The 25,751-nt window shown below is 64.2% G+C and overlaps 3 protein-coding genes across 10 annotated transcripts in view; 1 reads left to right on the top strand and 2 right to left on the bottom strand.

Annotated features, from left to right (window-relative positions):
• The window catches only part of GPSM1 (G protein signaling modulator 1), a 28,168-nt gene extending 22,587 nt beyond the window's left edge, over nt 1-5,581 (top strand). For all 3 annotated transcript variants that reach the window (XM_033123073.1, XM_033123072.1, XM_033123074.1), the window contains 3 exons: nt 1,998-2,154; nt 2,566-2,774; nt 3,829-5,581. In XM_033123073.1, the coding sequence (XP_032978964.1) occupies nt 1,998-2,154; nt 2,566-2,774; nt 3,829-4,035 (573 nt within the window). In that variant the 3' untranslated portion in view covers nt 4,036-5,581. The remainder of the gene's footprint in view (nt 1-1,997; nt 2,155-2,565; nt 2,775-3,828) is intronic.
• Nucleotides 5,582-8,970: 3,389 nt separating this feature from the next.
• On the bottom strand, nt 8,971-11,059 carry DNLZ (DNL-type zinc finger). Of its 2 annotated transcripts, none has more exons than XM_033122423.1 (3): nt 10,588-11,059; nt 10,031-10,170; nt 8,971-9,234 (listed from the first exon to the last, which is right to left on the bottom strand). In XM_033122423.1, the coding sequence occupies exons 1-3, from the start codon at nt 11,023-11,025 to the stop codon at nt 9,054-9,056; spliced, it is 759 nt and encodes a 252-aa protein (XP_032978314.1). In that variant the 5' UTR covers nt 11,026-11,059; the 3' UTR covers nt 8,971-9,053. The 2 variants fall into 2 exon arrangements, with proteins under 2 accessions (XP_032978314.1, XP_032978315.1); XM_033122424.1 differs by having other exon boundaries at nt 10,747-11,059.
• On the bottom strand, nt 10,979-21,156 carry CARD9 (caspase recruitment domain family member 9). Of its 5 annotated transcripts, none has more exons than XM_033122420.1 (13): nt 19,712-21,156; nt 18,039-18,275; nt 17,713-17,850; nt 16,714-17,018; nt 16,456-16,635; nt 16,228-16,371; nt 15,864-15,989; nt 14,077-14,370; nt 13,848-13,889; nt 13,417-13,465; nt 11,997-12,073; nt 11,389-11,465; nt 10,979-11,285 (listed from the first exon to the last, which is right to left on the bottom strand). In XM_033122420.1, exons 2-13 carry the CDS (start codon nt 18,220-18,222, stop codon nt 11,186-11,188), a joined length of 1,716 nt encoding a protein of 571 aa, XP_032978311.1. In that variant the 5' UTR covers nt 18,223-18,275; nt 19,712-21,156; the 3' UTR covers nt 10,979-11,185. The 5 variants fall into 5 exon arrangements, 4 of the variants coding, with proteins under 4 accessions (XP_032978311.1, XP_032978310.1, XP_032978313.1 ...); XM_033122419.1 differs by having other exon boundaries at nt 18,039-18,255; nt 19,712-21,154; XM_033122422.1 differs by having other exon boundaries at nt 14,179-14,370; nt 18,039-18,255; nt 19,712-21,148.
• Nucleotides 21,157-25,751: the final 4,595 nt, after the last annotated feature.

Genomic DNA, 25,751 nt, shown 5'->3' with positions numbered 1-25,751 from the left:
TGTGGTCTTAGCCCCCTCCCCCGCGATGCATGAGGGAAGTGTCAGCCCTTTGCAAGCGGCCCAGGGCTCTGGGCTCTGCCTCGGGGCCTCGGGAACCTCGGGGCAGCCATGGGGGAAGCTGTCAGCCCAGCCCCTGTCACAGTGGTGATGGCGCTCTGAGGCCCACCTCCCTTTGTGTGTGTCCCTTGAGCCCTGAGTTTCAGCCCAGGGGAGGCTGGAGGACTATGGGGTCACACCTGTCCCAGGAGGGGCCTGGCTCCATTCAGCTGGACCACAGTGGGGTGGTGCTGTGCTCACCCCACTCCTGGCTGAGCCCAGGGCCCCCCACAACTACTCGGCCCCAAACAGCCTGGGAACAGCCCACGATCCCCTAGCGGAGGCACCACCCATGCCCTTGGTTTGCTTGTAAGGGCCTGGCCAGGGCCCTTGGGCCCCTCACACCAGCTGTCCCTTCCCTCTCCTCCAGGCTCTGTGGGGGCTGGGGGGCTGGGCTGCAGGAGAGCAGAGGCCTGAGGAGGGCTTCCTGAACTCCCCCTAAGCCTTGGCTCTGGGCCTGCCCCGGAAGGAGGGGCAGAGAGGGGGACCACAGCCCAGAGCCCCAGAAGGGGCTCTGTCCTCCAGGCTGCCACCTGCCAGCCCCATAGCCAGAGCCCAGGCTGGGCCTGCTGGGCGTGGGATCCCAGGCTGCCCCTGTGCTGTGTGACCTTGGGAAACTGTGCAGTCTCTGTGCCTCAGCCTCCTTTTCTTCCTGTGAAACGGGCTGGTGGTGGACTGTCTGGAGCTCAGGAGTCATACCCTTTGGCAGCGCCAACACCCAGTAGGTGACCTCTTTGCTCTTATGGCCTCTACGAGCCCAGCTCTGAGCTGCCCCAGGAGGCCACCAGCCAGCTGAGAGATGGACAGGCAGGGGCTTGGTAGGGGGCCCTCGCTTCCGAGACGAGATGAATGGGGTGCCTGTTTGCAGCCAGGGTCATCAGAATCACCTGTCAGCCCTCAGGGCCCCTGGACCAGGCCTGGGGAGGCTGGGGGTGGACCTGCTCTAGCCCTGCCCTTTGGGGAGGCCCCGATAGACCCCACCTTCCAGCCGCCACTCATGTGGGTGGTCCAGGGTGGGGGTGGGCTCACCCAAGGTCACCCTGCCAGTTGGAACTCAGCCAAGCTCCGTGACCCGGTGTTTTGCTTCTCACCCCGCCTCTCCCTGTCCCTCCAGAACTGTGGCCCTTCTGAGGGCTCCCCTACCCTCTCCTGCTGACCCCACCAGCTGGTTCATCCTAGGGTCAGCCCTCCCCAACGCCAGGCTGTACATTGACTGTCTCCCAGAGTGCCTGTGATCCAATGGCAAACCCCCTGCTCTGAGCCTAACATCCGGGCTCTGTAACCCCAACCACCCAGAGCAGACCCTAGGCCTCCAGGCTGCGACCTCAGCCAGCCCACGGAGGGAGGGGCTGATGGATGTTAGCACTTTCTCTTCAGTCTGAATACCTCACACTCAGGGTCTTGGCCCCCACACATCCACTGTCCTTTGGGCCTGCCCACTAGTCAAGGACCCTAGAAACATGTCGCCGAAACCCCACAAGGGCTGGAATACAGGAGCCTTCACCTCCCCCAAGTTGGGCTCCTTGCCTTTGGTAATATGTTCTGACATTGCTGGCCCCTCGGGCCCTGGCACAGACCACTGTGGGTGTGTATGATGGCCAGCAAGGGCATTTCAGGCTGTGCAGGTGGGGTTGGAATGGCAGGGTGTAGGTGGCCCAGGGGAAGGGCATGTCGTGAATGAAGGGGAGAATGGCTGAGGGCTGGGTGGTGGTGCTGCTGGGAGGAGGGGCAGGAGCAGGTGGAGGAGTAGATTTGGGGCAGGGTGGCCAGCAGGTGGCAGAGGAGGGTCCTGACGTTGGCCCCGGCAGAGCCAGCCCCCTCCGTGGTGCCCAGGGATCTGGGGGCTGGCGCCCGCAGCAGGGCCGCCTCTGTGGCCAGCACTGACCGAACCCCATCCGCAGAGCATCCCCCGGGCCCCGTCTTCCGACGAGGAGTGCTTCTTCGACCTGCTGAGCAAGTTCCAGAGTAGCCGCATGGACGACCAGCGCTGTCCCCTGGAGGACGGCCAGCCTGGCGCTGCCGAGGCCACCGCGGCCCCCAGCCTGGAGGAGCGGATCGGTGAGCATCCTGGTGGGGCTCCCCTAGGCCTTGAGGGTGCGGGGCTGGGGGCCCCCTCAAGCCCTTGCTCCTGAGAGGTGGTACAGACCAGCTGCAAAGCGCCCCTTGTCACTATAAGCTCGCGCCCCCGCCTTGCCCAAAACTGGGGAACGTGTCATCATCCTGCCCACCCTCCGGAACATGTCAGGCACATCAGCTTCTCGGAGCAGAGCGTGGGAGGGGAGGCTCTCCTGCCGTTACCACCCGGAAGCCCCCTGGAGGCGGGTGTGGGCCCCTGCACCCCCAGGGCTGGTGGGCTGGGCTGGGCTCACGGAGGTCAGCTCCCGACAGCCTGGCCCAACCTCAGGCCTGCCCCTCGGAGGGTCCCTGCCCTCAGAACCCCTCCCTGGGCTCACGCCCTGCTCCCTACAGCCCAGCCCTCGCTGACAGCCTCCCCCCAGACCGAGGAGTTCTTTGACCTCATCGCCAGCTCCCAGAGCCGCCGGCTGGACGACCAGCGGGCCAGCGTGGGCAGCCTGCCCGGGCTGCGTATCACCCACAACAACCTGGGGCACCTGCGTGGTGACGGGGACCCCCAGGAGCCAGGCGACGAGTTCTTCAACATGCTCATCAAGTGCCAGGTAGGCCTGCGGCTGGGAAGGCGGGTGTGCATCCCCCACGCCCTCCCCCAGCCCCCGGTAGCTCAGGGCCCCTTTGCCATCTGCTGTGGAGCCTTCCGGCAGCCCGTGGGCAGCTCTGGTCCCTCCATGTCAGGCTGGGTCTTGGGGACGCCTCTAGGGCAGAGGACCGACAAGCTGGCTCAGCCAATGTCACCAAGTTTCCAGGGGTGGTCAGATCTGGGGCCTTCTTCCTGGGACCACCCTCTCCCGAGAAGGCCACCCGAGGATATCCTCAGGGTTAACTCTCCCAGGCAGTACAAGAGTTCAGAGCTGGCGGGTCACCAGGTCTTCCAGCCTTGCACCTCTGGACAGAGAAAACCAAGGGCCAGGCAGCACCCTACAGAGCGGGGAGGGATGGGGGGTGGGGGTTTCGCTGTCACGTGGGGTCCGGCTGGCAGAATTGCAGACATAGTTCAGGGTCAGGAAAGCTTCAGTGAAATGTCTGGAGTGGAGGAGAAGCTGCAAAGTCTGCAGACCTGACATTCGTTCCCACAGAGGAGAGGAAAGCGCAGCCCTGGAACCTCAAAACCGGCCCCCCAGAGCTCCCCCAGGCCCCCCCGAACCCTCCATCCACATGCACGCAGACTCCGGCAGCTGCGCTTGCTCCCAGCCCTTCTGCTCCAGACCCTGCAGAGGACCCCAGATGTCTCCTCGTTCCCCTCAGCCTGCCCGCCTCAGCACCCCGACCCGACGGGGGACCCTGGGGGGCTCCACATCTCAGGCTCTGGGAGCTGCAGCCCCCGCCCTGTCCCAGGGGTGTGTGACCACCCACTGCCTGGTGGTCTTGGAGAAGGTACCCTAGCAGCCCACACCCAGTGCTGCCCCTGAGCTGACCCATGGGATCTAGGGACACCTAAGGCGGCCTGACCTGCACTCCCGAGCTGGACTGCTGCTGACAGCAGCCCCTGCCTCAGGGCCGTGAGCGGGGCCGCCGACCACTGGGCCCAGGCACTGGGGTGAACCCCCCAGGCCTGGGAGGGGGAGGCTGCCGACCCGTGTGTCCATGTCTGCCCAGTCCTGCAGGATCGATGACCAGCGCTGCCCGCCTCCTGATGGGCTGCCACGTGGCCCCACTATGCCTGATGAGGACTTCTTCAGCCTCATCCAGAGGGTGCAGGCCAAGCGGATGGACGAGCAGCGGGTGGACCTCGCCGGGAGCCCGGAACAGGAGGTGGGCGGGCCACCTGAGCCCCGGCAACAGTGCCAGCCCGGCACCAGCTAAGGCCTCGTACCCACAGCCAGCCAGGCCTGCCCCACTCCCACTTCTGGACGCCCAGGGGTGGGGGAAGCAGCTCACAATCGTCCAGGATGCCCACGGCCCCCCAGAAGCCAACTCCTCCCAAGGCCATGGCTGAGGGCAGCCTCTGAGCCCCCCGGTCCTTCCCACTGAGCCAAACGCTGGGCACACTGCCCCCACGGCATCGCCCTCCCCAGGGTGGCAGGTTTGAGCCAGGGCTGCCTGTGTGGGGGAGGGTATACTCTGTCCTGGGCCAGCCCCCACATGGTACACAGCTTCCCGCAGGCCTGCCCAGCCCAGCCTCGCCCTCACCCCTGCCCCTGCCCCAGGCTGGGCCTGCAGCATGTCAACCCCTGACCCCGGTGCTGTCCAAACCCTCCATGCCCTCTCCTTGACCCCCTGCCCGCTCTGTCCTGCCCGGCCAAATGTGAAAACCCTGCTGCCTCCCCCACACCCTGAAAGTTTCTCTGAAGTCTCTTCCCTGGGGACTGCCAGCTACACGGGCGTCGCTGCCCTCCCAGAGCTGGTCCCAGGATGGCCCAGCAGACACGCTCGCTCGCCCCACTCCCGGCCTCTCACCCCCGGGAGGTCCCCTCCCTCCTACCCAGGCTGGAGGAGGAGGAGCAGGAAGGTATCACAGAAAGCCTGGAGGCAGGCTCCCATGCCCCACACAGAGTCCCCAGGCCCTGGCACTTTAGCCCCCGGCCCCATGGCATCCTGAATAGGCAGGGTCCCCGAGGGGAAGCATGGGGGATGGGCAGTGACATTCCTCAACTCCACTCCCTGAAGCCCAGCAACAGATGGGGCCTTGTTCCTGGAGGACGGGCCAGCAGCCAGGTCTGCACCCTGACCATGCCAGCACGGGCCATTGCATGAGGGCTCCAGCCCGGTGGCCCTGGGGAGGCAGTGGGTCAGCAAAGCTGGGAGGGGCTCAGCTCAGCCCTGGGACCCCAGTGAGTACCCAGCCCTCTCCCCCACCAGCTGGGGAGGTGACATCACTGCCTTCTTCTTGGAGGGTGGGGGGGTCCGGGCCCTGAACACCTGGGTTGGCCCACAGGACTGGGCAAGAGACAGACTCCCTGGGGACCGTGGCCATCAGCTCTCACCCACACCCCTGCCTCAGCCCACGTGCAGGGCCCGCCACCAGCCCCCTTCTGGAGCACTCCTGGGGTGGAGCCTTTGCCCTATGGCCCCCAGGGCACAAGGTGGCACCTCTTTCTCCGGTGGTACATCAGCCTGGCCCCACGGCCCTGACACCCCACGGTACAGCCTGGGAGCTGTGGGTGGAGGGCTGGGCTGGGCTCCATGTGATGACCGCTATGTAGGGGCCTGGGGAGACCCCCAAGGCTGGGGTTCGCAGGTGTGGGGTCGATGCTGGAGCACCGGCTTCTGCTGGGGCCGCCCAAGAACTTGAATGTACATGCGTATTTATTACTCTCACGTGTTTGCCATGTGGTCCATGGGTCCTTTCCAACCCATAAGGTACATTTGTTTTTGTTTTTCCGGAAAACAATAAAGTCTGCCAAGTGAATGCTGTCTGCGTTGGGATTAGTGCTGGGGGGGAGTGATCCTTGGGGAGGCCCGGTGACAGACCTCACCTGGGTAAGCAAGCCTGCCCCGTGCAGAGCCTGGCGCTCAGAAGCAGTGCCACTCACCCGGGTTGCCCCCTGCTCTAAGCCCACTGCCACACATTGACTTGGTCCGTGGAGACGGCAGGAGCTGGGGGTCCCTGCTGTGTTATCAGTGAGAACACGGGTTCAGGGTTTAAACGGCACCCCCAGGGATACCCAGCCAGCGAGGAGCTGCCGTTGGAGACCGTGTGCCTCCCAAGCCTGTGCCTTCACCCTAAGCCCCACATTCGGGTTGGGGTTCAGTGGTTCCCCACACAGGAACCACGGCGGCAAACGCTCTGATGCTGGGACACGGGGGTTGGAACCCGCCAGCCCACCCAGGTGGGGCGCAGGTGAAGCCTTTGGCCTCCCCATCCTGTCATGCCCCACAAATGTCCACATAGCCTCCTGTGAGCTGAGCCTGCCTCTGCCCCAGAAGGCTTTGTCCCAGGAGACCAGTTCCACAGGGATCTGGGTCTGATGGCCACACAGAGGAGCTGGGAGCCATGGGGCTTGTGCCCCACAGGGGATTCATGTCTAGCGGACCCGGCGATGCAGGCAGTAGGGGCATGTCCTGGCAAGGCCACCCCCACAAGCACCCAACGCCCTGCTGGAAACCCACTGCCTCCCCACTCATAGGATGGGGCTCTGACCAGGCACTGATAGAAACGGGGGGGCAGCTGGCTGCCTGCCTGCATCTCCGGTCCTGAAGTCTAGGCCCTCCGCACCGTGGGCCTCAGGCCAGGCCGACTGGAGTCAACTCACAGGCTGAGATCCCCACCTTGGTCTGCTCAGGGGCCCATCCCCGGGACAGACAATCGGGATCCCCTGGCGTTCAGAGGGGGACAGGTGACCCCAAGCGTGGGGACAGAGATCCACTGGGCAGAGGCCGAGGGCCTGTCCAGTGGGAGCTGGGGGGAGACTTTCTGGTGGGCTGAGAGGTGAATAACAGACATCTGCTCCAGAAGTGGTGGCCAGGAAATCCTACAGGTGTGGGACACTGCAGTATCCAGAAGGGATCGCCCTGCCGAGACCCTGACCTCACAAGAGGTGGGTGACTGGACCAGTGGGCACAGGTTGGGGGCCGCAGGAGCAGAAGCAGGCCCCAAGTCTTGTACCTGGTACAGCATCTGTCCCCAGGTGCACCTATGGCTGTGGGCGCTGGGCCCAACGGGCCAAGGAAGGGCCGAGTGTGGCCCCTGGACTCAGAGGAAGCAGGGACAGGACAGTCACTGCTCTCTAGCCTCTCAGGATTGCAGGGTGGGAGGCCCCCACCGGCAAGGCCATGGCCACAGAGCACGCCTGGTCACTCGCTCTGTGCATGGAGAGCTGGCCGAGTCGGAGCGTACACGGACCATGGCATGGGCTGGCGGCCTGGCTGGCAGTCAAAGGCCTGGAGGAGCGTGGAAGGGTGTAGGACAGGTGGAACGATCTCTGGCACTAGTCAGTACCCAGCAGAAAGCCCCCAAACGACCAGGCAGCCAGGTGACATCTGCCTGGCACTGCCACCCCAATACCCACACAGCAGGCAGGCATGTAAGGTGGGCCTGGGCAGGTCTCCCACTCACCAAGGTGACTTAGCTATGCAGCTGCCAGCACCCATGGGCAGCATGAGTGTGGCGGGGCTGCCATGGCACCTGTTGGTTAGTTGGCAGCGAGTTGATTCTGTGGGCCTCCTATACCCTGGGAGGCGCTGTCTTGTCCTAACTAGACTCACGCTCCAGGACACGCTTTCCAGTCCAAGGCCCCACTCAGGACCCACGGGCCACCTAAGCAAGGGAGGTGCAATCGGCCTGTGATGTCACAGCCCGCAGACGCCACTGGCTGGTGGAGGGAAGATGCCAAGCCACAGGGGCCACAGGGGAAGGCACGGGTGGCTCAGGAAATGGGGGGCTGGGGGACGTGCACAAGAGCCTGTCCTGTGCTTGGCACCAGAAGGCCCAGCAGGGCCAGCAGGCCCAAGACTTAGCTGGTGCAAACAACCTCCGTCAGTGGCTCTAAGCGGGCACAGGAGCTGCCCTGTGTGTCTGCTGCCTGCCTGCTCACCGATGTCTGTCACTGTCTAGGGACTGACTAGCCAGGAGGGCCAGTCTCCCAGGGTCAGCAGGGTCGAAGCATCAGAATGCAAAAAATGAAAGACATGGTCAACACACACATCCAAACCAGGGGCCTCAGTTTCCCCATCCATGAAGGGAGGGTTCCCGGGTGACCCTCCTAGGTCCAGCTCTGCACTCACGGGTCCAGCCAGCTCCCTGGGCCTCCCCAAATGCTGGTCCCAACTCTGGGAGCAGTGAGGCAGCCAGGCCACAGCCCAGCCCCCCACTCCTGTGTGTCAATGCCAGCTGGTCCCCGCATGGGCTCAGAGCCTCCACGGAGGCTCCAGAGTGACAGTCTCTGCAAAAGGCACAGCAGCTCTGGGTGGGAATAATAGAGGGTTGTTTGCCAAGGGCAGGACAGGGGGTAATCGAGGCAAGCACAAGCTGCCAATGCCTAGTGAACAACCGAGGCTCCGAGCGCTGAATCGGGGCGGTGACCAGGAGCTCAGATCCTGCAGGGACCCGAAAGACTGGCTGGTGATTCGCGCTGAAGGTCACACAGCCCAGAACACTTCTGGAAATAAACACCCTTTCATAAACACAGGAACATCCTGAGAAGACAGTCAAACAAGGCTGGGAGACAAATCGCACGCCCCAGGGGTGAGGGGCCCCTGAAGGGCACGCTGAACCCACCGCCCGTCACACGGCGGGCTGCCTTCCACTCGCCTCCCCACCACAGCTGCCCGGGCCATCTCTGGCCACGGTGAGCAGCCCTGGTTTGCTCCAGGGCACGGCAGGTGGCATGGGAGGGACCTGTGGGGCCTCCCTGTGTGTGGCCAGAGGGCTGGGAGCCACAGGGAAGAGCAGTGGCTAACTGGCTGTCCCTTCCAGGCCTCTCCCCAGGGCCAGCAAGATCAGGGGACTGCCGTTCGGGGGCTCGACTAAGCCACCTTGCGCCTGTTACGACTCTGTTCTTCCTGTCTGTGCACCTATCAGGGCGGCACCATGAGCACCTTCAGCTGCAGACGGGAAGGCAGAAGTTCAGAGGGGCAAAGTGACCTGCCCAAGGCCACACAGCCAGTTGGGAGGGGCTCAGACTCCAGGGCCAGCCCCTTCCCACTCGGACGTGGCCTGCTGCAGGCAAGTACAAGCGTGATTCCTCTGAGCAGGGCAACAGTGGTGGGCCAGGGGCCCTGCAGCTGCGTCAGGAGGGGTGCCTGTGCGTCCTTCTGACTCCAGAACCAGGGATAACAGGAGAGCCCAGGCCCATCACCTGCAAGTGATAACTGTTTATTGACAAAAACAGGCAAGTGCCGAGAGGCCTAGGGCCGAAGCCTCCTGGAGGGCAGAAGGCGGCTCAGCTGGGCTCTGTCTTGCCAGGATGGGTGGGATCCTGGGTGGGATCCTGGTCCTCACCCGCTTCCGGAGCAGTGGTGGATTTGGGGGGCCCCAGAGCCTCTAAAACCAGCTCCAGGGCCCCGTCGCTGGCCACTCGGTGCACCTTCTCCCCTCTGGCTGCCAGGATTTCTTCAACATTCCTGAGAGAGAGGGAGGTGCCATGACACTCGGGGCTGGGCGAGTGCTGCACCTCAGTCCTCGAGGCCATGCAAGGCTAGGCTCGAGCCAGCAGCATGGGTCCCCCCACTGGAGTGGCATCGGGGCCCTCGTGGAGACTTTCCTGAGGCAGCGGCTATTACTATCCCATTCCCGGGGGGCAAGGCTAACTCAGGAGCCAAATTCAACTGTGCAGGGCCACCTGGCCACAAGGCTCCTGACCACCGCCGCCCCCTGCTCTCCACACAGGAGTGAGGCCCAGGGCCCCGTCCACACCACCTCACATGCACCTCCAAGCCTGGTGTGGTCAACCAGCCAGCACCAGTACCAGACTCGCTATGATCCCTGACCCATAGCAGGCACTCAAGAAATCTTTGTAGGGTGACGAAAGAGACCAAAAAGTGAAAGGAAGTCATTGCGCTAAGAGTCAACCTAGTCTGACCTCACCTGGGGCCTGACAAGTAAGTGGGTCCTCTCTGCCGTCAGTGAGGGCAGAGCACAGGCAGTGAAGCAGGGCCAAAGGGGTCGGGTCTGGGGCAGAAGACGTGGCAAATAAAAACACGGCCCATACTTGAGGCATACTTAAAAAGTTATTAGTTTATCTAAAATTCAAATTTAACGGCACCTCCTATATTGATAAAGCTGTAGAAGGAGACTCTGTAAACCTCGTTAGGGGGAGGGTGCCCCAAGGAGGCTGGGTGGGACCCTTGACCCAGGACCCACCAGGTCAGCCCTAGGGATACAGGTTTCCATCCTCTGACCCTGCCCAGGTGGCCTCACCTCTTTCCATCCAGGTCGGAGAACCAGCCCAGGTTGTCTGCGATGATATGGTGGTTCTGGCAGCCAGGGCAGGTCACAATGACCACACCCTGGTGATAGGCCAGCTTGGAGATTTGCTTGCAGGACCGGGTCCCACAGACCTGGTGGAAACAGCGCAGGTGAAGCTACGTGCCTAGCCCCGCCCCTCTCAGGAAGGCCCCGCCCATTCTGAAGATTAGCTCCACCTCAGAGTAGGGCCAGTCCCGCCCTCAGGACCTGCTCCTCCCCAGGTATAAATCCAACCTAACCCATGGACCTGGCCCGGGAAGCCCCACCCCACTGATGGGTCCACCCCTCTCCGAGAAAACCCCGCCCCCGAAGATAGCTCCACCCCTCCGCGCGGCCCCGCCCCCCAAGGGGTAGCTCTGTTCCTCTGCCTGAAAGCCCCGCGCCTGGGGATAGCTCCACCCTTCCCCTTGGTCCCGCTCCACGCGGTCCTGCCTCCGCCCGGGCCAACTCTGGCTGCAGCGCCGTCCAGCGCCAGGTACAGGTGCGTCCGGGCCCCGCCGCGTGCCCACCTTGCAGGTGTAGACGAGCTGGTAGTGCGCCGCCCCGGGCCTCGGCTCGGAGCACGCGCGCCGCCAGCCCCAGTCCTGTCTTTTCCCTGCGGCCTCCGGGCGGGCTCTGCGCCCCCACAACTGCCTCAGGCCGGACCCCCGGGGCCGCGCGCAGCTCACCAGCGTCGACACGCGGCCCAGCGCCGCTCGCAGCATCCCTCCCGCCTGCCCCGACCGCCCCGCCCCGTGTTGCCCGGCGCCGCTGAGGCCGCGCCGCCGCCATCTTGGAAGCGGGCAGCGGCGGAAAAGGCCCTCGTCGGCCTCCGCGGCGGGCAGGCGGCACGCGCTCTGCTGCCCCCCTGCGGCGGGCGGTGCGCGCTGGCCGACGCGGGGTTGGAAGGTGCGCTCGAGCGAGGCTTTCCGACTCGGCGGTCGTTTATTTAAGTGCATTTCTAACATTGCTGTATGCGTCTGGATTACATAAAAAAAGCTAGAACACGCCGATTGATGTCCCAGTGCGTGTGCCGGCGCGGAAACGGGCGCGCCGAGAAAGAGGCGGCCTAACGGAGCGGCGCCCGCGCGGGGTTCCCGGGTCAGCTCCCTCCTACACGACGGGCCGTTAGGAGCCCTCGGTGTCGGTGTTGTCGCTGCCGGTGGTGTTCTCCCAGTCCACCTCCCCCTGTCTCGAGCCGTGCTGCATCTTCCGGAGAGCCCGTTTCCTGCGGGAGAGCCGAGGGCGCAGAGGTGGCGCAGGTGTGCAGAGTGACTACGCGGGGCCGCCCACCCGCACCCCCTCCCCGCGCGGCGCCCACGCGGGCCCACCTGCGGTAGTTCTCAAAGCTCTCCTTGAGGCGCCGCCGCTCCTTTAAGGGGGGCTCCCCGCCGCTCAGGCCAGCGTCCTGGAGGAGGAGCAGGGGGAGGGCTCAGGCTCCAGCCAGAGTCCGCGTGGCCCCAGCCCTGCCCCAGGGCTGCGCGCGGAGTTCAGGGAGCCGGGAACAGGCTCGTCCTCTGCGTCCTGCGAGCACCCCGTGAAGGGAGCAGGGTATGGGTCCTGCCTTTCAGGTGACAAGACAGGCGCAGCGCGTCGGCTGGGCTCCACGCCCGTGTTCCTCTACTCCAGGGTAATGAGGTCCCTTTGCTGTCAGGACCCCGAGGCAGTCGAGGTTACCCCTTAAGGCTGCATGGCCCGCACATTTGACAGGCTTCCCACGGCTGCCACGCCTGAGCACAGCCCTGTCCTAGCCGCCCCTCTGCCCGCTGCTTTGTCTAAGGCAGGGGCTCAGCTTCATGTTGCAAACCCTGCACCCCAAGAACTCAGGGGCAAAGACCCTTGTAGTCAACCCCCCCCACCCCCAGCGTCCAGGTCGAGGAAACACTCTCCTCTCACACTGAGGCCAGGGGCCTCGGGTGCCACCCCAGGGCGGCCTTACGCTGGGAGTCAGTGAAAGCTGATCCTTCGGCAGCGCTTCAAAGGACGGCTCTGGGCTCTCCTCCTCGGCCGGGCCGCCTGCAAAGGACAGTCGTGCCTGTGGGTCCTGCCCAGCTGTGGGGACCAAGCTCGGCATGGCCGACGCCTGCGCCTCCTCACCCCTGACGTTGCCGGGCCAGTCCTGCACCATCTCCTGGGTCCCCACTGGGACACCACAAGGCCTCCCATTGCGGAGACCAGGGCCTGGGGCTCAGTCCTCGCTCCCAGAAGGCCCTCTGCTCCCACCATGGACCTCTGCTCCTCCGGAGCAGGATGGCCCGACCCCTCCTTGGTGGGGGCTGGGGCAATGCAGTGGTTGGGAGAACATTCCAGGCTGGGCCTTTTGGATAGCAAGTGCTTTGAGGGGCTGGCTCCCCTAAACTGGCCATGATGGAGACTGTGGACTCTATCAAGTCTGGGCAACATGATGGTGGGAGAGTCCCAGGCCCAGGTTTCTGCCTGGAGCGGACACCTTCCCCTCTTCATCCTCCAACCCGCAAGCCACCTTGGCTCCTGGGAGGGGCCACCCCACCCCTGGGGTGGGGCTCCTGGGCTGGTTGGGCTTGCAGCCCGCGAGGTCCAGCCTACCTGTCCTCTTGGGAGAGCTCAGTGGCCTCAAACTCAAGTCCTCGGGCAGTGGCAGACAGCCCGACCCCTCACTTCTCTATTTGGTGTCCCTTCTTCCTCTTTTACCCCCCTTTAGAAGCTGGGGTCAGGCCTGACGTGGAGGAAATCTGTCTGGCTTCCCACGCAACCTCTGTGGTGGCCCCACCTCTCCCCCCTCCCCTTCCGAGCCCAGCAGAGGGCTCCTCCCAGACTGACACCCACCTTCAGAGCGAGCCCCTGTATCCTCTTCTGGGCCATCTCCCAGCCTCCCCTGCGCAGTCCTGTCTCCTGACAGGCAGAGGGAACCTGCCCCTACCGCCTGAAGCCCCCAGCACCCCGTCACCATGCGACAGCCCCTTTCCCTCTTTCCCGTTCCCTCTTTCCAAGTGTGGCACACCTGGGCGTGGCTTACTGCTGCCTCCTCTGCTCCAGAGGAAGCTAGCGGAGGGCAGGATGCCCCAACCTTGCAATCTCGGGGCCCAGAGCGGGCTCCAATGGAGGCACGTGATCTCAGGGCCAGAGCTGGGGCACAGACCCTGCAGACCTGGCCCCGCATTTGGGACTCTTGTCTGCTCACTGAAGGATTGTGGGGTTATTTATCCCTCCAAGCCCCTGTGTCCCCTCACTAAAGTGGAGTTGTGAGTATCCGTGGGACAGGGCGGGAGCATACATCCGCAGGCAGCACCAGCCTCACGGGGCTGCATGTGCCGAGGGTCAGGACTGGCGCCAACTCAGGGTGACAAGGAGACCACATGGCACACAGACTCCCTCCTCACCTTTGTCTGAGAGCTGGGTGTCCTCCTCCAGGTCCCGGGGCAGTGAGAGCTTCCGGAGAGACGGGGCAGCTGGTTAGATCACTGCCGGTCCTGGGACTGGGCCTAACCCCCTGCCCTCCCATCGCTGTCACCCTCTGCACAAGCCTCTCAGGGACCTCTGCCGCCCAGCCAGGCCAGGAACTGGCAAGAAGGCCCCGCCACGAGGACCAGGGGGTCGGCACTGCCCAGGCCCGTCCTGCCCTGAGCACACGGAGGCCTTGGCCGGTGCCAGCTGTTCTTCCCTCCACCTGGCCCGGCGCTGGGAGGAGAGGTGATGGCTCAGCTCACCAGAGCCAGCGGGCAGCTGAGCTTCTGGAACTTCCAAGGGACAAGTGTGGGGCTGTGCTCTGACAGAGGCTGTGGCCAGGAGCCCACCAAGGGCTCACACTCACCTCCTGGGAGTTCCTGGGTGAGCTGTCCTCCAGGTCGGAGCTCTGTGGTCACAGAAGAGGGCCTGGTCAGCAGGTGATCGGGGAACTGAGCCAACCCAGCATGGAGTGGGTGGGGCGTGGGGAGGGGTCCCAGGCCAGCCCCCCTCTCCAGGCCTCTGCCCAGCACCCTCCTTACCCCTCAGCACAGCCAGAGCAGCTGCCAGGCCCTGAGCTACATCGCAGCCCTTACCCCACCACCAGGAAGGCCTGAGGACCTGCCGGGGCCATCGGAGAGCAGTGGCGGAGCCAGGCCAGGACCCAGGCTATTTGGGGGCTCCCCAGGGTGGCGCACCAGGGCAAGCGTCTCCAGCTGCTGCTGCTTGAGCCTGCCCTCCATGGCTAGCAGCTGGGCCTCGCGCTGGAACAGCTGTAGCTGCAGCTCGTCCGACTTCTCGCCCAGCTCCCGGAGCCTTTTGCGCAGCCCATCCTTGTCCTGCAGGCTCCGGGCGTACTGGGTGTGCAGCTCCTCCCGTGACACGATGGCCTGTGGGCAGATCCTCATGGGGGTCCCTGCGCAATGCGTCCGGCCCCCTCCCCCCGGCGCTTTTCATTCTCAGCGCAGCCACTGAATTCGAGAATTCTAGCAACGTCCGCAGCCAGCTTCCAGCACCAGGTAGGCCAGCCAAGCCTCTTCCTCTTTCGTCTTGTCTCCATGGACATAACTTAGGATTTGGGGATTGTAATCATAACAGAGACTCATGATGGAAAGTGGGGGCATTTCAGAAAAGACAAAGACGAGCAAGTCACCACACACTCAACCTTCAGAATCAGCCCTGCTGGCTCTGTGTCTCCCTAAGCTCCGTGTGCCGTGGGCACAGGCCACACACTTTGTGCCCCACACACGGGTTTATAAATTTTGGCTGTGGCCTGATATGATGACTGTTGACGGCCATGTGAGATTCTTTAAAAGGAGCGCACTGCATGTTATCATGCCCACCCCCCACAGGCCCGAGATGTGAGGCTGGATGTACAGATGCCCCACGGCCAGACCACATGAGCACAGACTCGGACCCACGACCTGAGCTACCAGCCGTTATCTACAGTGACCAGCCCAGGAGGTGTGGCTGCCACTTAGACTTGTAGGCAGACAGCCTGCCATCTCTAGCAACAACCTGGGAAGCCCAGCCATGTCCCCTGTAACGGTCAGCCCCCAACAGCCAGGACTCAACTACTAACAGAAGTTCCCTACGTTTGGTGCCTGCTTCTACTGACGACCAACCAGAGACAACCGCTCACCTGCCGGTCCAGCCCCAACCTCCCTGGCACACCTGGCACCTGCCTAGCTGACAGTAAAAGCTCTCCGGAGACACATCTGCCTGCCTGCGAGGCTCGGCCAGGTGCCAGCGAGGGGGGCGCCCTGCTCTGGCCAGCTTGCGTCACGGGTGCTTCCCACTTCTCACTATCATGCACGGCCTTGAGAGAAGCACCTCCGTGCCAGGCCCTCTCCGCTTTTCTGTTATTCCCGGGAGAGATGTTTCTAGAAGTGGAATTGCTGGGTAGACAGGAATCTATGGTTTAAGGCTCCTGATACATTGCCAGTTACCCCCACAATGTCACTGAAGCACCAACTGTGCCTGACACGACCCTGCGATGTGACGGATAGTGACGCAGGGTGCAGCCCGATGCTTGCACGCTGCCTCCTGTCCACAAGCAGGCAGCCAGCCAAGGCGCCCGCGGTGTTTTAAGTTAAAAAAGTTATCTGCAAGACAAGACAAATAGCTAGCATTTTTGTAAAACAAAAACGAAACTCTGAACACTGAAAACGTCTGGAAAGTCCAGCAGAAGGCGGAAGGTGGATTTCCTGGCAGCGAGCTGGGGCCGAGGTAGGAGGCCGAATTAACTCCATTACTTAAAAACCACTTTGACGACTGCCCCTCCCCAAGGGCTGGGCATTGTGTCGGCGGCCGTCCGGGTGTGGGAATGGCCCCCTCCTTGGCCCTGGCCCGCCACACGTGACGTGGGTGGCGAGGCGCCTACCTGGTCCCGCTCGATAGCGACCTCCTCCATCTGCTGCAGGATGGCCTCCATACGTTCCTTGTACATCTTGGAGTCCTTCCGCAGAGACAGGCACTGCAGTTCGAACATCTCCCTCTCCTCCATGCACTGTGGGAGATGGCAGCTAGCCCCGCCACCCTTGGCCCCTGTTTTGGAGGCCGCGAGCCGCTAGGACCCCGCCAGCCCTGGCCTTCCAGACCAAAGGTCGCCCTGACCACCCTGGGGGAGAGTGTACAGGGACTGGGGTGACAAGTTCGCGCCCCTGTGCCTCCAGGAAGTAGGGGTGTGGGGCTGAGCGTCGAGCACCCCCATTCCAGGCCCTGTGTGCCCTGTCCCGGCCGTGTACCCGGGCGTGCAGAGCCTCGCCCCGCCGCAGATCTTTGCGCAAGGAGAAGATGGTGTTAGTCTGCTCCTGCTGGTCTCGCAGTGCCTGCCGCCAGTCCTCCTCCAGCACCTGGATGTAGGGGCTGCTCTTGTCCGGCTTCCCCTCCTGCGGGTGGACAGGGACAGGGCAGCAGGGCAGGGCTGGGCGAGGCCTGACTGGGGAGGCCCGCCCCACCGCGCCCGGCCCTACCTGGGCCGAGGCCTCCAGCTCCTGCACCCGGGCCTGCAGCTGGGCCTTCTCCTGCTGCAGCTCCCACAGCAGCTCCTGGCTGGGCCGCTGCTCCATGGCGTGCCGCAGCTTCAGCGTGTGCTTGCGTTCCACTTTGCAGTCGTCCTCTGCCTTCATGAGGCTGTGCCTGAGTCGGTCCACCTGCAGGACGAGCCCGTCAGCCAGGCAGCCCTTCCCGTGGCAGCAGGACCCACCCCCAGGGCCGGGGAGGGGGGGCACCTCCAGCTGCAGGTCGCGGTTGCGCATGAGGGCAGCGCCCTTCTCCTCGCTCTGGCGGGCCAGGCGCATAGCCAGGTCATAGTTCTCGTCCTTGCAGCGCTTGAGCTCGCGGCTGCAGACCTCGCACTCCTCCTTGAGCCGCTGCACGCGCTCCTGGTGCTTGCGCAGCAGGCTGTCCTTGACTCGCAGCTCCTTGATGAAGTCGTCCTTGGAGCTCAGCAGTGCCGTCAGGTCCTGCACCTTCTTCTGCAGCTTCATGACCTCGCTCATCAGCAGCTGCGTCAGGCCCGACTCCCCGGACGCGTCTGCGGACCGGGCTGGCGTCAGGTGGCCGGCCACCTGCGCCATCACCTCCCGAGCTCCTGCACTGGACCAGCTGCTTGTGGCTCCAGGGGGTAATTCCAGGTGGTTGCTGCTCCAGCCCAGGAAATGGACTGAGATTCTGACTCAGCTCCTGACCTCTGTGCCTGCCCCCCCAGGACACGGGACAGCTTGGGGGCCGAGCGCCCATCCCCCATTGTCTAATTTTCATTTCGACTGTGAGGCCAGGAGAGTGTTGCCTCACTTGCTGGGACCAGCAGGCCCCTGCCCTCTCAGGGCAGCCACTGTGGCTTTAAAGGGCCAACGGGTCTACTGGGCAGGACAGGCTCCGGACGCTGATTGGGCCTGTGCACCCCCACCTCCCACCGGTGCCCCCCTCCAGGGAACAGGTCCCCCTTTTCTCCAGCCTCTGCTCCTTCTACCAGTATTAGAAGAGAAGGGGATGGAAGCAAAGACCAGACACACCTTCCTTGCGGTACCCTTCCCCTGCATTGCTCACTCATCAGAGACCAGACAGGTGGGGCCTGCCAGCCCTGCCCCCATGCCCACCCCATAAGGTCCGCCTGATCCAGGCCCTGTGCCCCCCATGCTGCCCGCCCCCCGTGCTCGCCCACCCCAATGTGTGGCTCCACCCCCACCCCACCCAGCCTTGCCCCACGCCTGGTGTCTCGTCCTCACCGATGATCATGGAGAAGACCCGGGCGGGTTCCTTGCCCGTGACCTTCTTGTAGAGCTGTGGGTAGTAGAGCTCCAGACTCTCGAGGAAGGCCACGTAGCCCTTATGGCCAGTCCGCTGCAGGATGTCCAGGAGCACGCCTGCAAGCCAGAGAGGCCTGGCTGGGCCCTCAGGGCGCAGTGGGTGCAGGAGGCAGCCAGCCCTGCAGGCGCGGTCCTGGGCGGGGTCCACGTGCTGCCCGCCCACCTCTTGGCTCTCCCAGCAGCTCAGCTGTGCATGGAGCGCCCAGCCCCAAGCAGACGGGACAGTGGGGGCTGGGTGCACTGACCCACTTTCCTCTTGCGGGTGACCAGGCTGGGGTCGCTGAGCACCTGCTCCTCGTCGTCCGGGTTCAGGACCTTGCACTGCCGCAGGTAGGGCGTGATGCGTGAGGGGTCTATGGTCGAGATGAGCTTCACCCTGAAGCCTTCCAGGGTGCTCCAGCACTCGTCCTCATTCTCGTAGTCCGACATGGCGGCAGGAGCGGCTGCAGTCTGGGGCAGCAGCTGGGAGGCACACCCGCTCGCTGAGCGGTCAGTCCCAGCCAGGACCCAGGCCTGCCATCACGATGCCAGCCAGGGCTCTGGGCAGAGCCTGACAAGGCACCTGTCCCCGTGTGCAGCCTCAGCCCACACCCTCCCATCTTGGCGACCAACAGAGGGAGGCGGCAATGGTACAGTGACCTTGTTCCCCCCAGCCTTTCCTGGGCTCTGCTCCCACACCCCCTCACCCCCTGGCCCTCTTGGGCTTTCTCCCCGAGTCACTGGGTGAGTGTGGGGGCACAGTGTGGAGATGCTCCACGGACGGGTGCTAAGAAAACACTGTCCTCCGTGCATGGCCGTCCTTGTGCCTCTGCCTACTCCTGGACACCCCAAATGCCACAGAGCTGGAGCTGGCAGGGAGGGCTGCCTCCCAGCCACGAGGTTGTGGGCAGGAGGAGCTGTTTGTGCCAGGTGCTGCCTGCTGGCACAACCTCCCTGGCAGGTGTGGGGAGGGACGCTCCAGCCCCTGGCCAGCCAGTGCCCAGTCTGTGGTCAGAAAGCACGTTGACAAGTGACCCTCCCACCTGCACACCGCCCTGTGCTCTGCCAGACTTCCTCATTCCCCGACTCAGCACCCACTCATGTCCCAGTCCTGTCCCCTCCTTTCCTTCCGGTGGCCAGCCGGTGATGCAACAGTCACCCAGCAGCTTTTCCAGGGCTGGCTGCTCCGAGTCTGGCTCAGTGACACTGCCGGGGAGGGTGACCGTGGACGCCTACGGAGCACAGGCCCAGCCACACTGGGAGGGGCGGTGGTGTCTCCCAGGGCCGGCCGATGTGCTGCCTCAGTGCCTGCTCCAGGTGCTCGGGTCCTGGGCTCCTCTCCTGCCTCCCAGACTCCGAGTCCACACACTCTAGACCACACGCTCTAGACCACACGCTCGGGGACTACCTATGCTAGGACCACCCACTGCTGTTCCCTTCTACCAGCAGGCGGCAAACCGCTCTCTCCAGGGCCGGGCCAAAGCCGGGAGCAGCCATGTGGTGGTTGCACCCCTCTGGGGGGTGGGGACGGAAATCCTGGCCCGGCCACCTCAGACAGAGCCTTCAGTCCCCAGGAACTAGACTGCGCTCCCAGAGGTACAGGTGGCAGCAGGCCTGGTCCTTGAGGCATTTCTCTCTTACGCTGCACCTGGCCACCCCACCCGGCCCAGCAACAGCCAACGTATTGAAGGAAAACAACAACTCGGTGGATGGTCCTTGGGACCTTCGGCCGTTCCCTGCCTTTCTAGCCTAAAACACGCAGGTCCCACACCTGCCACCCTGCTGCTGGTGGCACTGAAATGCACCGGCAGGTTCCAGTGGCTGTGAAGGGGACAGAGCAGGAGAGAGGAGGCCACTTGGTGTCCTTGAGATATTTGCTCCAGGACCAGCTCCCTGCCCCAGAAGCGCTGAGCAGAGCCGCAGTGTCTTCCCAGCCTACCTCGGGGTCCTGAGGGGGCACCGTCGCCGCTGGACGCCGGCCAGCCTGGGCCACCCGATTCGGGAGGCAATGGGAGGTGTGCCTGCAGCCGGCCGAGGGAGGGTGAAGCCCGGGCGGGAAGCCTGTGCTTCCTCCTGACTCTTCACTCCAGGGGCCCGGCCACTTCTCCAGCAGAGGAAGGTCCCAGGTGGCTGCGTTCTGATTGGCCAGCCAGGGCCCCGGAAGGCGGGGCAGACAGAAGTGGAAGTTGATGACATTCAGAGGAAAGCTGCTGGGAGCAGCCCGGCCCTGGCACCCCACAAAGTGCAAGTTTGAGCAAAGGGTCTCCCTGGGGCTGGACGAGGCTGACCCACCATCAGGTCTGCCTTGGTCCAGACGCAGGCTTCTGGAGGCTTCTCCAGCAGGGGGTGCTCTGTGCCTAACACCTTGACCTCCAGCAGCCTCGTGGGGACGAGCAAGGCCGGCACGGGACAGGCATACATACGGGGTGTAGGTGGGGAGACCTCAGCTGGGGACTTGAGGGCATCAGCCCTGACTCTGGCCCCCAGCTGAGCGCCCCCACACAGCCAGGCCAGGCAGGCTTTGGTCACCTAGGGACTGCAGTGTGGTGCCCAAAGGGGCTGGGGCTGGGGAGGCCGCTGCAGGCTGCACGCGGCCCCGGGCCTGCCTGCCTGCCCCACACTGCAGCTCGCTCAGCCTCACCCCTTCCTGGGAGCATCTCCACTCTGCAGCCCCTGTCCACCAGCGCTGATGGGACAGTGGCGGCAGCCTCCCAGGACCCCGATGCACTCCCCATGGCCCATCACGCGTTTCCGAAGGGTGTTGAGCACAGAGTGAAGCTCAGGCCCTGGCCACGGCACCAGTCCTCCGTGGGCCGTCGGAATCCCCAAGCTACCGCCTCACTGGGGCAGCCAGACGGGTTGAACCGAGTTGTCACCTGCCGGGCTAAGATGACAGCTACTGGAAGGGGCTGTGGCTGGAAGGGCAGGACTGGCAGGATGAGCGTCTGACTGGTGTTCCTGGCCCACCTTCCCATGGCACCACACCTCAGCCTCTGTTCCTCTGCCTCCTGGCCCGACAGGCACTTGCTGTTTGGCCGAAACCTTGGGAATCCTGACACGACCAGGTGCTGCTGCGTGGCGGTGGCAACGTGACGGACTGGCCCTCTCAGAGGACAGCAGCGGCCCGACATCACCCTGGAGGAGTGGGTGACCAGGGGTCCTCCCAGGCCCTCAACGGAGCAGCCCCCAGGCTGGGCCCGCCACAGGAGTGGGTACGTTGCAGGTCCACTGTGACCTGACATGCCGGCCTGTGCTAGGCCCTCCACTACCCACTTTCCCCACTTGGTCAAACAAGACTAACAAAGGGGCACGAAGTAACAATATGCTGTGTTCTCAGTGCATCAGGGTTATGCTACAGATCAGGAATAAAGCTCCCGGGACAGGCCCTGCATACTCGGAAATTAAATACACGCTGGTCAGGGACCCACAAATCAGAGAAAGTCACAAGGAGAACAAAATGGGTGGGGAGCACTGCGCACAAAGCACGCGTGTGCACACACAGGCAACCGAGTGACGAGTGGCCCATGGGAGGTGTGACACGTGGTGTCTGGTGGGAGGGAAGGGAGACAGGTGCCTCGTGGGAGGCTGGGGGCCAGGACACACGCTGAGCACCTCAGAGGCTGTAAACCGAACCCCCGCCAGTGTTCTTGGCCGAGGGATGGAGACTGTGCTGGGGCTCAGTCTCACGCTGAAGAAACGCCTGCACAAGAGGAAGAGCGCCTGGGCAGCCTGTGTGGTCCGGACGGCAGAAGTGGGTCCCCCTCGTCCCTGCGGTGGCACCCAGATGGCTGGCAGCCACGAGCGGTTGTCGTAAGGCGGCCGCTGCCTCCTCCCCCATGCCCTGCGGAGGCCCAATCCCTCTGCATGTCGTCTCATAGCTCAGGACAGACCACAAGACTCTGTGGCTTGCTTTTTAATTAAAAAATAGGACATTTACTTAATTCCTTCAAATATTCCAATTTGCACTTGGGACCAGGTGAGCCTGTGACAACGCCGTCACTGTGGGCAGAGCCTACCCGGCCCCTGGCCGCTTTCTCCTTCACGGTGAGCGGTGGGATCCCGGGCCGGGTGGCCCCGCCCCATCGCAGCAGCTGTGGGCATCCAGGCCGGGCAGCCCTGGAACACAAGGACACCTGGGTGGAGGGCTGTCCTGACCCCGCCAGACCCCCGAATGGCCCTGTGGAGGAGCAGGAACCAGAGTGGCACTGCGCCCTGTGGGAGAGGACAGGTCATGGAGCACGGGGCGGGGGGGGGGCTGCAAGTGTAATGTCCCCTTTGGAGCCCCGCCCCCTCCTAGTCCACAGTCCGAGGAGCCGGCTCCCGCCTCGGGGGACCTGCCGGCCATGGCCTCCTCCCTCCCTCGTCTGTTTCATGAACTCCGCCTGTGTGTGCTGAGCACCTACTCAGTGCCTGCTGTCTGGGCTCATGTTCCAGGCAGACAGTGGACAGGCCGTGGCCAGGCAGTCACGGAGTAGCAAGTGCATCAGGACAGACATTGGGATGGCCACGCCGCCTGAGGACGGTGGTCAGGGAAGGTGTGTCTGAGGAGCTGACCACTGAGCAGAGGCCAGGATGGAGGGAGGGGACAGCAGGAAGGAAGTGCCAGGAGACATGTGGCAGTTGAAGATTAGCCTCCTGACCCTGGACCCACCCTAACCCCACAGAGCCAGGCACACAGGTGGCCTAGCCCCCGTGCCCCGGGCAGAGCTGACGTCAGGGCCCCGTCCCTTCCTGGTGCCAGGCACCAGCTTCCCACACTCACCCTGCTGCTCACACTAGCTTCCTCCGCTTCCGGGTGTGTCGAGCACGCCGGGTCCTGAGCACATCAAAGTCGTCATAATCGTTTGGGCAAGAGGGGGCAGAGCCCTCGCCAGGGTCTGGGGCTCCCTGAAACAAAACCCAGGTGGGGGGACAAGAGTGACCCTCCAGCTGGGATGGGCAGCAGCAAGGAGCCAAGGGGCCTGTGGATGCCGTGTCCCCAACACCTGGGACAGGCAGCTCCTCAGGCTTATGCTTGCAAAGAGCAGTTCCCAGGCAAACGGCAGTGCCAGCAGCAGCAGGTGACCCCAACACACGCACGGGCTATGGCAGGCAAGGACCGGGAGGGATGCTGGGGCCACCTGTGGGCTCTGGCTTTCTGCTGACCTCACTCCCCCCTGGGGTCTCCAAACCCCTCTCCATAGCCGAGAGCCAGCATCATGTGTCATGGTCCCCCTGGCTGGGCCAGCAGGGCAGTGACCTGGTGGCGATGGAGGCTGCACATACAATGGGGGACAGGGAGGCTCTTCCCTGTGACGTATGGAGTCCAACAATGTCTTCCACTGCACGTCAGCCCAGAAGACAGCCCTGGGAGCCCTAGGCAAGGCCCCAGGGGATGGAGGTGACGTTCCCAGCAGGCCAGGGTGGACTGAGCCTGCAGGAAAGGTGGCACAGGCCCCAGCACCGCCCTGCCTCCTGTGTGGCCATGGCCGCCCCAGGTGGGGAAGTGGGGGGACTGCTTGTGGAGGTGATCTCTGGGGGGGGGGCATCGCATGCTCCCCACACAGCTGCAAGGGCTCTGGACAGCCTCGCTGACATGGCACAAAGTGCCCAAGGCGGTCCAGCTCTCCTACTCAGCCTGGTTAGGACAGAGGCGCCTTCCTGGGGACTCCTGGGCACACACAGCCACAGAAGATGTGGGACACCTTCCTGCGTGTGTTTTTATCAGGTTTCTGGTTGGGAAATCGGGATGAGGATGCCGCCTCCGCAGCTTAGAAAGCCTCCTGACGGGGACGGTGCCAGAGCTGACACCTGGAGGGATGTGGCATCCACAGAAGAGCGTGTGCAGGGCTGCCTTCTACATGGCTTCCAGCCCCTGCATGTGAGGGGCGTGTGTGTGGGGGAAGCCTGGCGCCTAGGCCACTTTCTCCCTGACAAGCCTCATGGCTGGCAGCCCCAAGAGCAGCTGGGGATCTCCCCATGTTAGAAGTGAGGTTCCTTTCCCCCAATTCCCACACTGGCCAAAAGGGGTGGCGACGGCTGCACCACCTACACGCCACCGGGCAGGCTGGGAGCCAGCTTCCTCCTCCCCAGAAACCCACCAGCTGTCTCTCCTGGCCACGACTTCCACTTGCTCTGTCCCCAGCCCCCACGCCGCGCACTCTGGGCAGGCCACACACTGCAGGTAGGCAAGGGTGTCCTGTGGGGAGCAGGGAAGTGGGGTGAAGGCTGTGTACCTACGGCCACCTACCTGAGCAGGGCTTGTGGCCGCCGACCCTTCCTGGGGACTGCCGCTCGCCCAGCAGCCTGGCTGCCTGTGGCCACCAGAGAGCTCCAGCTGCCCCACACCGTCGTCTTCACTCTCGCTGTCCTCACTCTCGGGGTCTGCCCTCATGGCTGCTGACAGGGTGGTGGGGACACCGTGAGGGGACAAGGTGGCCAGGAGTGCGGGGAGGGTGAAGGTCGCCAGGAAGCGCGTCTTCAGCAGCAGGTAGGCTGGGCTGTGCTGCAGCGGTCCCAGGGAGGCCTGCGCGGCTCCCGCTGCCCCACCTGCCCCACCGGGCACCACCAGGGCGGCGGCTCTTCGCTCCAGTGCTTTCTTGTGGAGGAGGAGGCCGGACAGTGCGCGCAGGCTGCACAGGGAGGGGGGCTGGTAGGGGAGCCTGCTCCTCAGGGGGGGCACACACACCCCCCGCTGTCCCCTCAGCCACTCCCGCACAGCCACCTCACTCTCCTGGGAAAGGAGACCTAGGTCCAGGGCACCCTTCTCAGGCCCAAGCCGGGGTGGCGGTTGCCTCTGCAAGTCTGGAGGCCCCCTGGTCTCCCCTGGCACTGAAGGGGACCCCGGTGTCCCTCCCGGGCCATCACCACCATGTAGAGGCTGCTGGTTGGGCCGTGCTGCAGGGTGGTCAGCCAGGAGTGCAGCCTGGGAGGCTGTCTCCCCAGCCACTTGGGCCTCTCCAGGGGAAGAGTGTCCCCCAGGGGCACGGACCCCGTCACTGTCCACTTTTACAGGGCTCTGGGATGGCAGGGGTGTCGAAGGGGTCACGAGGTCTGTCCTGGAGCGAGGCTCTGAGTCTGTGCCCATGTTGACCAGGCCCTGGCCTGCCTGAGTCTCAGTCAGGGAGGGTGACAGAGTCACCAACAGCCCTTTGGGGTCAGGGGTCGCTGCCGGCTTGGAAAGGCCCACCATGGCTGGCATGGGCACGGACAGCAGCCCTTGGGCTGTAAGCACCAAGGTGACAGGCAGAGGGGTGCTGGCTGCCACGTGTGGTCCACCCCTGTGGGTGCCCAGAGCTGGCGTCAGGCTGAGAGGCTGCATGGGCAGCTGAGCCGGGCTGGGGGCTGCAGGGAGAAAGGGTGGCGCCTCAGGCAGTCCCTGCTTACGGGACGTGGCAGGGGCCTGAGACTGTCCAAGACCGCTCAGATGGCAGCTGAGAGGGACCTGGCTGGGGCCCAGAACCGGGGCCCTGGAAGCAGCAGGGGAGGCCGGGACCTTCACAGCCACAGTGGAGGCAGGAGCAATGGCCAAGGTTTGCAGGGCAAGGGGTCCCTTGTCTTCAGCTGAAGCCCTGGGGCCTGAAGTACTTGGACTGGCCACTGCAGGGGCCCCAGGCCCAGCGAATGCCGAGTTTTGGATGGTCGGTCCTGTGGCTGGAACGCCTTGGGAGGCCAGCGGCAGCGGGGGCTGGAGGATCACTGGTGAGGAGACCAGCAGCTGAGGTGGGAGAACCACGGGGTCCTGGGCAGCCTTGCGGGCTCGGGCCTCCCGCAGCCGCTTCTCCCGAAGCAGTTCGGACACAGTCTTGGGCTTGGGACGGGGGCCGCACGGAGCCGGTGGGGGCGCCTGTGGAGTGGACTCGGCCCGGCTGGTCTGCAGCCCCCCACTCCTTCTGCAGCTAGAGCTCTTTGCAGCTTCTTGGGAGGACACGTTCTGCAAGAGGCTGCCTGAGGGAGGGCAGAACACACTGATGAGGTCCAGGTGACTGGCCCAGACACAG

This window comes from Rhinolophus ferrumequinum, chromosome 12 (assembly GCF_004115265.2).
Source record: "Rhinolophus ferrumequinum isolate MPI-CBG mRhiFer1 chromosome 12, mRhiFer1_v1.p, whole genome shotgun sequence".
NCBI lineage: Eukaryota > Metazoa > Chordata > Mammalia > Chiroptera > Rhinolophidae > Rhinolophus > Rhinolophus ferrumequinum.
Note: the sequence above shows the minus strand (reverse complement) of the source record. Positions and strands in the feature narration are given on the sequence as shown.